Below are 15177 nucleotides of genomic sequence, written 5' to 3'. Positions count from 1 at the left end.
AGCTGAGCAATTCCAAGTGGTATTTCCCAGCCATCTTGGACATTTTGAATGGTTTATTCTAACTATTTATTAAGATTCCTAAATAGTTCTCTTTTTCTTTGCAGAGATAAAAGCAACAGTGTTTGATGACTGCAAGAAAGAAGGCGAATGGAAGGTAGAATTTACATATTCACATAGAATTTGCATAATGCTGGAAACCTTTATTGGGGATTTTACATATTTTACTTATTACACTTGTACAAAAGTACAGAATTAGAACCATAGTGTTTGCCTTCAAATCCCAGCTTTACCTCCTATTAGCTGTGGCTTCTTGAGCAAATTACTTGATGTCTCTATGCCTCTGTTTCTTTATCTGTAAAGTAGGGATGGTAGTATGTCGTAGAGTATTTGTAAATATTAAATGAATTTATTCATGTAAAGTGCTTAGAACAGTGCCTAGAACAATTATTCCACCACAAGCAGCATTTTATGATTTTAAGAAAATTTAATGTTCAACATAAGGTGCATTTAAAGTGAACAAATTCTGCTTCAAAGTGAAAATATTGCTTACTTATGTATAATATTGTATGACCATATATTGAGGAAATAAATTTCTAAGTCATGAAAGTTAAATGAGTTGAAAAGTCATGAAAGTTAAATAGTTTTGTTTACTCTCCTGATATTTTAATTTTACGTTATAAAAAGATTATGAATTTGAGTATGTTTAATGCATTAAATTCTGTCCTTTGTGAATTCTTGGCAGTTAAATGCTTAAACTATTTCTTAATTTATATTCATTTTAAGATAATGCTTCTAGATGAATTTACCACTAAGCTTTTGGCATCATGTTGCAAAATGACAGATCTTCTAGCAGAGGGTATAACTGGTAAGTGTTTCAAATACTCACCATGAAAAACTTTTTTTTCCCATTATGATAGGGAGAGTTTAAAGTATTAATAAATTTTAGTTAATAATTGTGTTTCTCAGGGGATTATGTCTTATTTTTTTTTTAGTAACTGTAGCTATAATAATTATTATGGACACTCTTTTCTTTGTGAATCTTCAGAATAACCTCTGTAAGTCAGGATTTTTCCCCTCAGCTGAGACATGTAATTAAGCGCCCCTAACCAAGACTAAGTCAGTTGCTTTGCTGAGTTTGTTCTTCAATTTTTTATTGTTATATATTTGTTATAGTTTTATTTGTTGATGCAGTAAGTTTGCTTCAGTATTTTGACTGATGTTTGTGGTTTTCATGTTTTGTTTTTAAATGGATAGTAAGATTTATGTCATAAAATCAACTTTTGTGCATATTTCCGAGTGTGTAATACTGACTTTTTAAGCTTCTTTTTATTACCTAGAAATGAGGCAATTGCAAATTTAAATCAGCTTTAGTGTGGGGTTATGAAAAATAACACTGCCACAGTTGCTGTCTTCTACCAGGCAGGATTGTGTTAATAAGATTTTAATTTCTCTTACCTTTTGGGGAAAGTATCAGTATCTTGTAATATTCATAATCATGTTATCATCCATAGCTCATCATCATTTAACTCATTTATTTAAATTTGCTCTTCATAATAGCCTTTTAAAGACAGATATTAAATACCATAAGTTGTAATGTGAAAACTGAGACTCCAAGTCAAATATAATTCTTTGTTTATATTTTGGACTTTTTTTTGTTAGTTGTGGAGAATATTTATAAAAATCGAGAACCTGTCAGACAAATGAAAGCTCTTTATTTTATCTCTCCAACATCAAAGGTGAGTGTTTTGAATCTAAACAGTATGTTCTTCAAAACTTTCACCATAGATGTGATTTTCTCTTAGGAAATTTAAAGTAATAAAATGTCCTTTATCAGACAGGTAGTGTTATAAACTAGCTTGTGTAAGAAAGTCTTTCTGAATTAGAAGGTTGTTTTATTTGCATTCTTCTCAATGGGAATATATGTGAAAAAATTCCTTTCTCCCCCTATATGAAAGCAGAATTTGTTTGTATAAAATAATAGAGTTTCAAAAAAATTAAGTTTCTTTCAGTAATTTGTTACTCATCATGTAGTTTCTAGTCAACCATGATTTTAGGAGAAAGGGAATGTATGTAAAAGAAACAAGTCTTTGATTAATCTTTCATTAATATTACTTACTTCCCTATAACATACACATATGTATCTTTATACACACATATATGCATATATATGAATGTATGTATATTTTTTATGGGAAAGGAATTTTTAAATTTATAATCTAACCATGATTTAATTCAACTTAAAGTCAAGCTTTTAGAGTCATATAAAGTATCAGATTCATTTATTCTGTATAGTATCTGAGAGTGCATTTTCCAACACATCCTTTGGCTTTTTCTTAGAATAAAAATGTTAATTTTACAATTCCAGTTGGGAAAAACCCAAATATTTACTATGTAATCTCTACATGTTGGCTGCTGGTAGATTTTAATGACATTTTGTATCTTACCTGTAATATAATTTTATAAGAAAATTTATGCTCAGAAAAAAATGAAAGTCAAAAGCACCATTTTCATCTACTAAATTGGCAGAGGGATTAAAAAAGTGTGGGTGTATATTTAGACATTTATTTTTTTATCTGTCTTACCTATGTATTGTATTCTAGCTCTCAATATGCATTATCAATGGATAATCGAGCAGAAACTACTATATACTGCTAGTGGGAGTGTAGATGAATACAACCTTTTTAGAAAATAATTTGCCATATCAAGAACCTTAAAACATTCTGAGTCATGAAATTTACTGTTTAAAAAAAAATCAGTAAATGGTTAAACTAAGTTCCTAAAATCCAGAGAAATTCTTAGTGTTAATACATAATGGTAGGAAAGACCTTGTGACCATTGAAAATGAGATTTCTAGAAAATTTTAATGATCTATGTCAATGTTCATTTTTAATGTAAGTGACAGAAAGCAGGATACAAAATAAAATATTCAGGAAAGGATCAAAGAATTCAGAGAAAATGATAATCTAAATGTGACTCCTTTATCTCTCACAACCAATTCTGGTTTCTCTTCCTATCCCAAATCAATTCACTTTTGGGTCCTATAGACCTATGGATGCATGTGAGACCTTGGACTCTTTGGGCACTTGTAGAGAAACTTGATATGAGATTTCCTTCCTCAGGGTCTGGGCAAGCATCTGGAGACTAGCTTCAGAGAGTTCTCAGGCAAGGGTCATGAAATGACAGATTTTAGGAAGAGTTTTGGTTATAAGAGATCTGTGAACCCTAGGGGAAAGGTCAGATGGGTGGTTTGTTTTCTTTTATGCTCACAGCCCTCAGGAGGAGAAACTTGTTTACCTTCTTCTTATGGTACTGCCTCTCTTTAGGATACTCCAACAGCTAAACCTAAGCGTTAGCTGAGCTGATATAGAAGCAAACACACATCTAAGTGGGTCAAGTGACCAGAGAGAGAAGGTTTAGTAAGAATGAGAAAAGGATACATATAGCAAAATACAAGAGCTTGGAAGGAAGGATGATAATCTAAACAGAAAATAGTTCACTTAAGAAGAGTCTGTTGTAACATGTAAAAACTTTCCGAAGCTCTAAAGTATATTTTCTTAGTTAAGTAGTTAACTGTAGAGGAGGATAGTCACTATGGAAATTTTAATTGATAGTCTGGAAGATAAAAATGAAGTATCTCAAAGCAAAAAAAAATCATGGAAATCATGGTGGGGAAGATAAGAGACTTGCAGGGTAGATTAATGAGCTCTAACAGAAATATGTTACTGTCCTCTACTAATATGTTAGTAGTAAATATGTTAATATCTACTAGTAAATATGTTAATATCTACTACTGTGAGCAGGAATCCCTTAGAAGAAATGGAGTAGCCATCATGGTCAACAAAGAGTCCGAAATGCAGTACTTGGATGCAATCTCAAAAACGACAGAAAGATCTCTGTTCATTTCCAAAGCAAACCATTCAGTATCACGGTAATCCAAGCCTATGCCCCAACCAGTAATGCTGAAGAAGCTGAAGTTGAACGGTTCTGTGAAGACCGACAAGACCTTTTAGAACTAACACCCAAAAAAGATGTCCTTTTCATTATAGGGGACTGGAATGCAAAAGTAGGAAGTCAAGAAACACCTGGAGTAACAGGCAAATTTGGCCTTGGAGTACGGAATGAAGCAGGGCAAAGGCTAACAGAGTTTTCCCAAGAGAATGCACTGGTCATAGCAAACACCCTCTTCCAACAACACAAGAGAAGACTCTACACGTGGACATCACCAGATGGTCAACACTGAAATCAGATTGATTATATCCTTTGCAGCCAAAGATGGAGAAGCTCTATACAGTCAGCAAAAACAAGACCGGGAGCTGACTGTGGCTCAGATCATGAACTCCTTATTGCAAAATTCAGACTTCAATTGAAGAAAGTAGGGAAAACCACTAGACCATTCAGGTATGACCTAAATCAAATCCCTTATGACTATCCAGTGGAAGTGAGAAGTAGATTTAAGGGACTAGATCTGACAGAGTGCCTGATGAACTATGGATGGAGATTCGTGACAGGGAATTAAGACCATCCCCATGGAAAAGAAATGCAAAAGGGCAAAATGGCTGTCTGAGGAGGCCTTACAAATAGCTGTGAAAAGAAGAGAAGTGAAAAGCAAAGCAGAAAAGGAAAGATATTCCCATTTGAATGCAGAGTTCCAAAGAATAGCAAGGAGAGATAAGAAAGCCTTGCTCAGCTTTATTGACTAAGCCAAAGCCTTTGACTGTGTGGATCATAAGGAACTATGGAAAATTCTGAAAGAGATGGGAATACCAGACCACCTGACCCACCTCTTTAGAAACCTATATGGAGGTCAGGAAGTAACAGCTAAAACTGGATGTGGAACAACAGACTGGTTCCAAATAGGAAAAGGAGTACGACAAGGCTGTATGTTGTCACCCTGCTTATTTAACTTATATGCAGAGTACATCATGAGAAACACTGGGCTGGATGAAGCACAAGCTGGAATCAAGATTGCTGGGAGAAATATCAATAACCTTTCTGCCACCCTTATGGCAGAAAGTGAAGAGGAACTGAAAAGCCTTTTGATGGAAGTGAAAGAGGAGAGTGAAAAAGTTGGCTTAAAGCTCAATATTCAGAAAACTAAGATCATGGCATCTGGTCCCATCACTTCATGGGAAATAGATGGGAAACAGTGGAAACAGTGTCAGAGTTCATTTTTTTGGGCTCCAAAATCACTGCAGATGGTGACTGCAGCCATGAAATTAAAAGACGCTTACTCCTTGGAAGGAAAGTTATGGCCAACCTAGACAGCATATTAAAAAGCAGAGACATTACTTTGCCAACAAAGATCCGTCCAGTCAAGGCTATGGTTTTTCCAGTGGTCATGTATGGTTGTGAGAGTTGTACTGTGAAGAAAGCAGAGTGCCCAAGGATTGATGCTTTTGAACCGTGGTGTTGGAGAAGACTCTAGAGAGTCCCTTGGACTGCAAGGAGATCCAGCCAGCCCATCGTAAAGGAGATCAGTTCTGGGTATTCATTGGAAGGACTGATGTTGAAGCTGAAACTCCCAATACTTTGGCCACCTCACGCAAAAAGTTGACTCATTGGAAAAGACCCTGATGCTGGGAGGGATTGGGGGCGGAGGAGAAGGGGACGACAGAGGATAAGATGACTGGATGGCATCACCGTCTTGATTGACATGAGTTTGAGTAAACTCTGGGAGTTGGTGATGGACAGGGAGGCCTGGTGTCCTGTGATTCATGGGGTCGTAAAGAGTCGGACACGACTGAGCAACTGAACTTAACTGAACAGAAATATACTGGTTGTAGGAGTTGCAGGGAAACAAAAAGGAACAGATGGATGAGAAGATTAAATTGTTTGTTTTTAAACAAACAAATTGTTTTCAGACTGTTCTATCTTGAAAACTACCAGCCAAGAGGCAGATACTCTTTGCAGTCTGCTAACCTTTTAGTCTTTCATTCTAATCCCTCTTGACAATTTTAGCTCTTAGCTCACTGTCAGTCTTCTCCAGTAATAGTCTCGATGTAGGTAATACATTATCTGTGTAGGTAATACTTCCCAGTATATTCATTTTCTTCCAGTAATCTTGTCTTCTATGTTGCTTCAGCTTCTTAGTCACTTGACCATTCTTAGGTCTCCTCATCACCAAAAGAGCACTCTCTGTTCATACATCTTACCATACTACTTATTATGTTTCTCCTTATAAATGGCTAGATAACATAGCATCTTAAAAAATCAGTTTGTAAGTTACACTTTTGACATTTAAGATTTTACTTTGTTATCAAAATAATATTAATTATTTCAAAAGTAGCACTTTTAAATTAGTAGTTGATAAAATGTATATTAACGTCCAATCTTTTTTCAGTCTGTAGACTGTTTTTTACGTGATTTTGGAGGTAAATCAGAGAACAAATATAAAGCCGCATATATCTACTTCACTGACTGTAAGTAGCTTTGTAAAATTACTGCTTCATTTCAAATCCTACTAATTATGAAATATTTATTATGCTAATTTTAATAATAGTGACTTTCTATTTATTGTTTGTTCTAGTTAGGTTAGAAAGAATCTAAAGATGTAAGATTATTTCTATCCTAATTCATGATGAGGTGATAGAAAATTAAATCATTCCAAACTAGTTTCAAAAGATGGTCATTTTTACTGGTATCCAGGGGAGAGGGGTTTGATGGAGAGAGCTATCCTTCAAATTCCGTTCCAGTAACAGTGAGAATTCTTTAAATCAAAGTTACAACTGGGGATTTGACTGTATAATAAAGTATATTATAAGACCCTTTGGGAGATGCAGTGAAGAAACTGCCATCTGTTTGCTAACAGTAGGGAGAAAATCTATCACATTTCTTTATCTGTGCTGTACATTCACATAAAAAGCAGCTTTCTAGATTATTTTTCCTGTAAATTATTATTTATCTCATACCTAGCAGCAGTTTGCATTTTAGAAAATGCCATATCATAAGTATTTGCCATTTAAATAACCTTGTTACACAGAAATCATGTTTATGGAATTGATAAACTTTAATGTGTGAAGCCTCGTTTAATTTAAGGAATCTTGAAATTAAAAAACATCATGTTAAAAGATAGAAGCCCATGGTTGATGCTCCAACCTGGATTTAGTGAAACTATAAGCAGCTAGGTTAAAGGCAGGGGCAAGGGGAAGACAGCTCTAGGGTACAGAACTTACTAGTTTGGAGGCTTAGAATTTCCTCACATTGAAGAAGGCCCTATAATGCAAGGAAAGATGAAAAATTTGTATGGTGTGGCTACACTTAGTGGCAGATATAGAAAAGTATAAATTCCTAAGAAGCTCTGAAAGTCCTTCAAAAGTTTATTAAGTCCTTAGTTTGGACTTGATTTTCCTTCCTGACAATTTTAGCTTGCTTTAGCTTGCTGTTACCATCTCTGTAAGGAAATACATCTTAGGTTATGGTGGATATGAATGGGGAAAATAGAATTTCTGTTACAGTGCTCATTACTAGAATTCATCTGTTGTATAAAGTGAAAAGCAGTATTTACATATTATCTCTATCCTCATAGTAAATTACTTTGTGAAAGTCAGTAATTGTATATAAAAATAAATATTTTTGGATGTTGGAATGACTTATTCAAAAGAATGAAAATTTAAATGCAGTTATATACTTTGATTTTTTTCCTCCTCTCAGTTTGCCCTGACAATCTCTTTAACAAAATTAAGGCTTCTTGTTCCAAGTCAGTAAGAAGATGTAAAGAAATAAATATTTCCTTCATTCCACTTGAATCTCAGGTACTTTCTACTTTTATTTTTTAAACTTTTTATTAAAAAATTTTTTTTTGAGCATTGAAAGACTTATTACAAGGGTCAAGCAAGGAGAATGGGCTGCTTACGCTTAGAATAAAACTCCTTTTATTTTGGATTATTATAAACTAAAATTAAAAATAAAAGGAGTTTTATTCTAAGCACAAGCTGCCCATTCTCCTTGCTTGACCCTTGTAATAACGATTTTAAAATGCAGTTTTATGAACTTATTTGCTAGAAAGACTTATCCTAACGATACTTTGTATGTTGTGTATTTGGTGAATTTTAAACAATCCACAAATAAGCATTTACTCTGATGAAGGGAGGAACATGAGTACTAAATTGGAATATGGCATTAATAGTAAAAGTGGACTTAAATTTCACATCCCTAAGTCCTGTGTGTGTCAAGATGTACAACCCTATTAGATTATGAAATCAAAAGATTTTGAGCATAATCTTTGTTAAATAACTCCAAAGAAAAATGTTTATATTCTGTAACCATTTGTGATATTAAAGCAAAATTCTTTAGTAAACTTTTTACACAACATCATATAAGCTATCATTTATTTTAATTTATAAAATGAAGGATTCTCATAGATTTGATTTGCCTTTGGAATAGTTAATGAGCCTTCAATTAATAAAAATAATAATTGCAAACACATAGAACTTTCTCTGTCAGATGCTTTCCTAAATACTTTACATAAATATATTCATGTAATCTTCACAGTAGCTCTATGAATAGATGGTAATTCTGTCCCCATTTTAAAGATGGAGAAATCAAAGTGGTTAAGTAACTTGCCCTAATCACACAGCTAGTGTATTGTTTAGGTCTGTTCTTTGTGTTTGGATTCTAACATTTTGTAGAATTGGAATAGTTTACTATTTCTTAGAACCATAAGGTTGATATTTTAAGAAATAAAAAGGTCCTGGATAATGAATTTTTCTTTTATGCTATTGCTGTTTTTGATGAAGGCAGTAATCAAAATCATAAAATCTTTAGATATCTGCCTAACATTAAACTGTTTTCCAAAGGTTACTTTAAGATTTTTTTCCTTTAATATATTATGTAAGTTTAGTTTAATACTCTAGAAAGTGAGAATAGCCTGAGTGCAGAGATACAGAAGCAGAAAAGTGCAAGAAAGCAACAGGATTATGGATTATTAGGGTGGTTGGTATGATATATAAGTCTGTAGGTAGGTTGGGACCAAGTTGTAGGAGGCACCAGGTTCCATCAAGAATGATGGCAGGAAATGGGCAGATATAGAAGAGTACCAAAGTCTTTAAGGAAAAGTAGAAGTTGGGAAATCGTTGAAGAGAAATTGGTAAAGTCAGATATGATAGTCTTCCAAAGAAGAGAAGTTGTACATTAAACATATTTAGAAGTTGCATGGAGAGAAAAGTGGTTGACTTCTCCTAAATCCGAACCAAAGGGATTAGAGAAAACTCTTTCCCTTTCAAAGGATTTAATTAATACTATCACATATAAATTAGGGCAATTAGGTGGAAAGCATTAATATAAGAAAGTTTGTTTACAGTGAACCTTAGGGAGTACAAAAAGTCTGGTATAGTTAGTGGAGAAGGTGCTAGATTGTGTCTAGATAGAAATAGATCTAAGCTAGCTATAATTTAGCAAGAAAAGTAAATGGAAGTTGTGAGTGGGGGTAATGGAAAATTCCTGTATTTAAGGTACTGGTTGTGGATCATGGAGATGAAGAAAGCATTTAGTAATAGTCTAAAGGAACACATTGTGGTGATGGAAAGAAGGGGGAGGAGAGGGAAGGAAAGGGAAGATGTGAGTGTAGAAAGAAAACCAGCTCCAGAGCTCTACTTGGTTCATTGGAGTATTAGATAATAACTTAGATTAACTTAAGATGTGGTAACAAATCTCCAAATCTGTGTTTCACAACAACAAAGTTTATTTCTCATTCATGTTATTGTCCACTGTGGTTTGACTAGGTCTTTGCTCTATATCCTCTTCATTCTGGGATGTAAGCTGAAGGAGTGGAGTTAACTCTTCTCCGGGACATAGCAGAAAGAAAAGAGAAATGGTGGAGCTGTACAATGGCTTGTAAAGCTTCTGCAGGGAAGTGGGCACATGTCACTTCTGTTCACGTTCCGATGACCATAGATAGCCTGATATCCATGAGTGGGAAGTATACTCCCATAAGGAGAGGCCCTGTCAGGAAGGGCAATAAATAATTTTTGAACAGATATTTTGTACTGCAGTGGGGTAGAATACTGTGAGAAAGCTACAGTCCAGCTGTAGGGTGCTTGTTGGCAGTTATGGCAGCTAAGACTTTGAGCAGGACAGACCTAAACAGCACATTAGCTTTAGCTGAATCTCAGTCCATGTTCAGGCTCCTACTAATAGTGATAGGTTATGTTCAGAAAAATGTATTACTTTGTGTGAAAGGAAATGCAGGGAAGTTTATCCATAATTTATTAGCCTATATTATTTATTACATGTCTACTTTTATACTCAATGCATTAGACTAAGAGGGATTACTATCGTTGTTTAAAAACAAAATTAATTGAATGTGACACTCTCACCTCCAGTTAGAGAGATTTTTCTTTTGTATTCATCAAATTACACAATAGTAAATCTCTAATCCAATTCTTTGCATGTAGATAAATGCTTTTGTTAGTTGAAAAATGTGAGATTTCACTGTATATATACTAAGACCAGTACTATGTCTACACAATGCTGTGTTTTTTGGGGAAGTGTTTTTCTACTTTAAGGAGAGAAATTTATACTCTTAATATCAAGAGTATAAGTTAAGGAATTGAAGATACATATTAACTTTGGAAAATTTCTAGGTTATTCTCTGATGGGTTGAGATTTTAAAGTATGTCAGATATGTAGACCAACTTTGGCTTTATTTCTTCTTGCCAAGTATTAGGTTTCTGTTTTTCTTTGACTACCTCAGATCCCTTTATCTGCTGCACAGGTAGAGAAAACCCAACAGTACAATCTATATATAAAACAAGAACCGAAGGAGAGAGATAGATTAAGCAGGAAAGGAGAGTGAGAAAAGGAATGAAATCAAGATGACAGAGAAAATGAGATTTAATTAAGGTAAAGACACAGTTGTTTCAGGAAACAGCATGGTTAGTACAAGTATTTTGTAGAGTCCCAAGGAATAACTGCTTTTCTTAATACATATTTTTAATCAAATTTCTAAATTGACAGTGTGACTTTTTTGGCCTAACTTAGGTATATACTCTTGATGTACCAGATGCATTCTATTACTGTTACAGTCCAGACCCAAGTAATGCAAATGGAAAAGATACCATCATGGAAGCAATGGCTGAGCAGATAGTTACAGTATGTGCTACCCTGGATGAAAATCCTGGAGTAAGATATAAAAGGTAAGGCACTCAATGATGTCATTATATGTTATGATGTCTGTTTGCTCTTTGATATAGAGGTAATGTCTCTGTGTTTTTGTGTGTTGGTTTGCAGAATTTATTTTCTTTATAACATTATGCTGTGTATATAGGAGATTTAAAGTTTAAGGCTTAAATTTCAGAGTAACATTGCCTCTGTTACTGAATTTCAGACCTTAAATTTAGTATAATTTACATGAATATTTTTCATGAGTTTAAGGAATGCTTAGAAGAATGTCTTTGTTGTCCTGTGGGGAATATTGCCTTACATTTAATGTTTCATTAAATTTCCACTAAATTGAAATAGTCATAGTATCTGGATACTGGTCATAGTGTCTAAATATCTATGGTATCTAATTCCAGTGGCCATTTTAAATAGATTTGGGGGGTTTTTTAAAAGTTAAAGTTTGACTTTAGTACTACGTACCTGTATTTATTTGCTCATTATTAAAAATGAAGTTTACTATAAAGTGCATAAATTAAATTTCTGTGGCTTGATAAATCATTCCAAAGTGAACATAGACATCTAACTTCACCCAGGTCAAGAGACAATACTAACAGCGTCTCAGAGGCCCCACTTATGATCCCTTCCAGTCGTCACCCACTGCCTCCTCCTCAGAAGTAACTGTTATTCTGACTTCTAACATGTATTTCAGTTTTGCCTGTTATTGAACTTGAACTTGGTATATATATGGGGTCATGGCATTTTTTATTTCTGGCTTTGCTCAATATTATGTTCTTAGACTTTCATGTTGTTCTGTATAGCCAAACAGCTTGGATTTTAATCTCTGCTGTTTACTGGCTGTGTGATTCTTCTGCCCTCAATTTCTTTGTATATGAAATGGGAAAAATAATAGTAATCATCTCATAAAGTTGTTTTTAGCATTAAATGAGTTAATATCTATAAAGCACTCAAAATAGTGCATGGCACTAATGAAAGGGTAGACGTAAATACACTGTACTACTGTTACTGCTAATAATAAGTAATATAACTTCTCTGTTTTAAAAGGTTCTTTAAACACTGACATTTGTCAAGGTAGTTGGCGTAATTGTTCAACTTCAAATTCACGTATTGCTTTATATTTAAGTTTCATTATCCTTAACCATTTAAAAAGTTTTCTTAATTACTTAAAAGAAATATTGTAAGTCTCCTTAATTCAGATGTGACCAAACAAGCTCTTTACTCATACCGTGAGTGTTAGAAACATTCTTTTTCTTATAGATGCTGTGCTAATTACATTCTGAACTAAGTGGTTTATCTTTTGCTAGAGTTCAGTCTCTGTTCAAGCTTCTGCTCTTGGTGTTTGGCTATGTTCAGGGAAATGAATACATAATATAGTCCACTATCCTGTATCCATAAGTTTGGCATCCTCAAATTCAACTAGTTGTGGATTGAAAATGTAAAAAAAAAGAAATTCCAGGAAGTCCCTAAAAGCAAAACTTGAATTTGCTACATGCAGACAACTATTTACATAGCATTTGCATAGTATTTATGACTATTTACATAGCATTACATTATATTAATGTTGTAAGTAATCTAGAGATGATTTTTAAGTATATGGGGTATGTGCATGGGTTATATGCAAATTCTGTACCATTTTATATACGAGACTTGAGCATCAATGGATTTTAATATCTGAGTGAGGTCCTGGAACCAATCACCTGTAATATTGGTGGTGCTTTAGTCACTAAGTCTTGTCCAACTTTTCCAACCCCGTGGATGGTAGCCTGCCAGGCTCCTCTCTTCTTGGGATTCTCTAGGCAAGAATACTGGAGTGGGTTGCCATTTCCTTCTCCAAGGGATCTTCCCAATCCAGGGATCAAACCCAGGTCTCCTGCATTGTAGATGGATTCTTTACCACTGAGCCACCAGGGAAGCCCTCCTGAGGGATAACTGTAGCCAGTTTATAATTTAATAAGCTTACCAGTTATTGTGATAGTTAAATAATAATCCAGGCTTTTAAAACCCTATCCTATTCTTTTGCAAAGTATTGTTTTATGCCTTATGAACTTTTCAAGTGTAATTCTAACATGAAATTATTTCCTTTTGAAAATATTTTAAGGCATAATAATTATCCTGTATAGTTGCTGCTTTATTTACTTTTGAAGTATAAAACCCAAAGGTCCTTTAACATTTTGAAGCCTTTACAAAGAGTTCCTCCATTTTTGAGGTTGGTGTGCTAATTGAAGAGTCTTTTCCAGCATTTTCTTTGTAGATTCAGAAGTTACACTAATGTCACTGGTCTTAAAGTTACAATTTAGAGTATGATTTTATCATTTTAGAAGATAGTGATATATGATTTTATACAAAAACTTTATTGGAAAGTTGACTAAATATTAGTATATAGGGAAATCTCATAGAAATGGGAGAGATAATTGGTCAAGTAATTTGGAGAGTAATATGGTAGAAAAGTTGAAAATGTACATACTATATGACCTGCAATTCTACTTTTAGAAATAGTATACCTAGAGAAACATTTACATGGAGATTTATGTATAAAGATATTTGTTTCCATGTTGTTTGCAATAGTATAAAATTGAGAATGACTTAAATGTCCATCTTCAGGGAATGAATGTGTAAATCCAGTATAATCATATGATGGAATACTATATAGAACTAAAATGAGTAAATATTTTTTGATGTGTGTGTCAACATAGATCTCAAACATATATGACAGTAAAAACATATACTGTTAAAATATATATAAAACAGTAAATATATGTGTAATTGTAATGATAGGAAGAATATACATCAAATTATGGTAGTAGTTGCTTTGGGGCAGGGGTGGCTAGGAGTAGAGGTGAAGACTGGGGAGGGGAATAAAGAAATTATAGTTTTATTTATATTTCCTTCATATGAAAAAAATCTGAAGCACATATGATAAGGTTTACATTGATAAAATCAAAACAAATTGATATAGCTGTGTATTTGTTTAGTATTATTATCTAAGTTTCTCCATGCTTATAAAATCTTTTAAATTAATAAATTTATGGTTTAATTTTAGAATTCAGCTTGATAATGTAAAGTGTGTCTTGAAAGAAAGATAGTTTGAATATCTTTTCCATTTCTAGTAAACCTCTAGATAATGCCAGTAAACTTGCTCAGCTTGTTGAAAAAAAGCTTGAAAACTACTACAAGATTGATGAAAAGAGCCTAATAAAGGTAACATATAAAAGACAAATAGTGTTTATGCATAAAGTCTGTCTTATTTCTTTATAAACCAAGGAAACTGTTCATTTGTTTTCCAGTATTGATTTGAGAATTTTGATTTGGATATCACTGATATAAATGGTAGTAGAAATCTTAATAGACAATGTGGTTTAGTGGGGAAGATAACAGTTTTGAATTAAGTTCTTTGTCCAGATCCTGGCTCTGCCAGTTAATTCATAGATATATCAATTAGCAAGTTATGTTAAGTTTTTTGTCTATAAAATGGGGGTAATAGGAGAATATCTATTTTATAATATAGAGGATTAAATGAATTAATACATTAAAAGTTTTTAGAGTAATCCTTGCAGCTGAGTAAACATTTAATAAACATAGTTTTTCCTTTTATCTCCAACTCTGTGTTCTTGGACATATTTACTCTGAGTTGTATTTTCATATAATATGGGTCATATGATATGTAGTTTGGTGGGTTGGTATGAGGATTAGATAGATTAGCATGTGTTGGGCACATATAGGAGTTTAATAAATGACAGGTACTACTATCTTATCAAGATAATATAATCAAAGACTAAGATTGGAACCTGGGGAATTCCAGCATTTGGGCTTGGGTTGGAGAGTGAGGAGTCTGAGTAGACTGACAGAGGTGGTATCAGAGGACTAGAAAGCTTAGTTTAGTGCAATGTGTAACATAAAGAGCTCAGGTGACAGCTTCCTTTCATAACTTAGATAAGTTTTAGTGTTTATGAAGCTGAATTCCAAGAAAATAGATTTAGTGCAAGCCAAATGTTATTTTTTTAAAAGAATTTTCACAATATCATATTATTAAGTAAGCCTGTTAATCTAATTATGAAAGCTTTG

General features: G+C 33.5%; 1 protein-coding gene across 1 annotated transcript in view; it reads left to right on the top strand.

Annotated features, from left to right (window-relative positions):
* Window positions 1–15177, top strand: part of STXBP3 (syntaxin binding protein 3) — a 50889-nt gene that overhangs the window by 12907 nt on the left and 22805 nt on the right. The window contains exons 2-8 of the mRNA XM_065907646.1: window positions 105–154; window positions 784–865; window positions 1660–1736; window positions 6341–6419; window positions 7651–7751; window positions 10978–11132; window positions 14223–14313. Coding sequence (XP_065763718.1) covers window positions 105–154; window positions 784–865; window positions 1660–1736; window positions 6341–6419; window positions 7651–7751; window positions 10978–11132; window positions 14223–14313 — 635 coding nt within the window. The remainder of the gene's footprint in view (window positions 1–104; window positions 155–783; window positions 866–1659; window positions 1737–6340; window positions 6420–7650; window positions 7752–10977; window positions 11133–14222; window positions 14314–15177) is intronic.

This window comes from Muntiacus reevesi, chromosome 1, assembly GCF_963930625.1.
Source record: "Muntiacus reevesi chromosome 1, mMunRee1.1, whole genome shotgun sequence".
In the NCBI taxonomy this organism is placed as follows: domain Eukaryota; kingdom Metazoa; phylum Chordata; class Mammalia; order Artiodactyla; family Cervidae; genus Muntiacus; species Muntiacus reevesi.
Note: the sequence above shows the minus strand (reverse complement) of the source record. Positions and strands in the feature narration are given on the sequence as shown.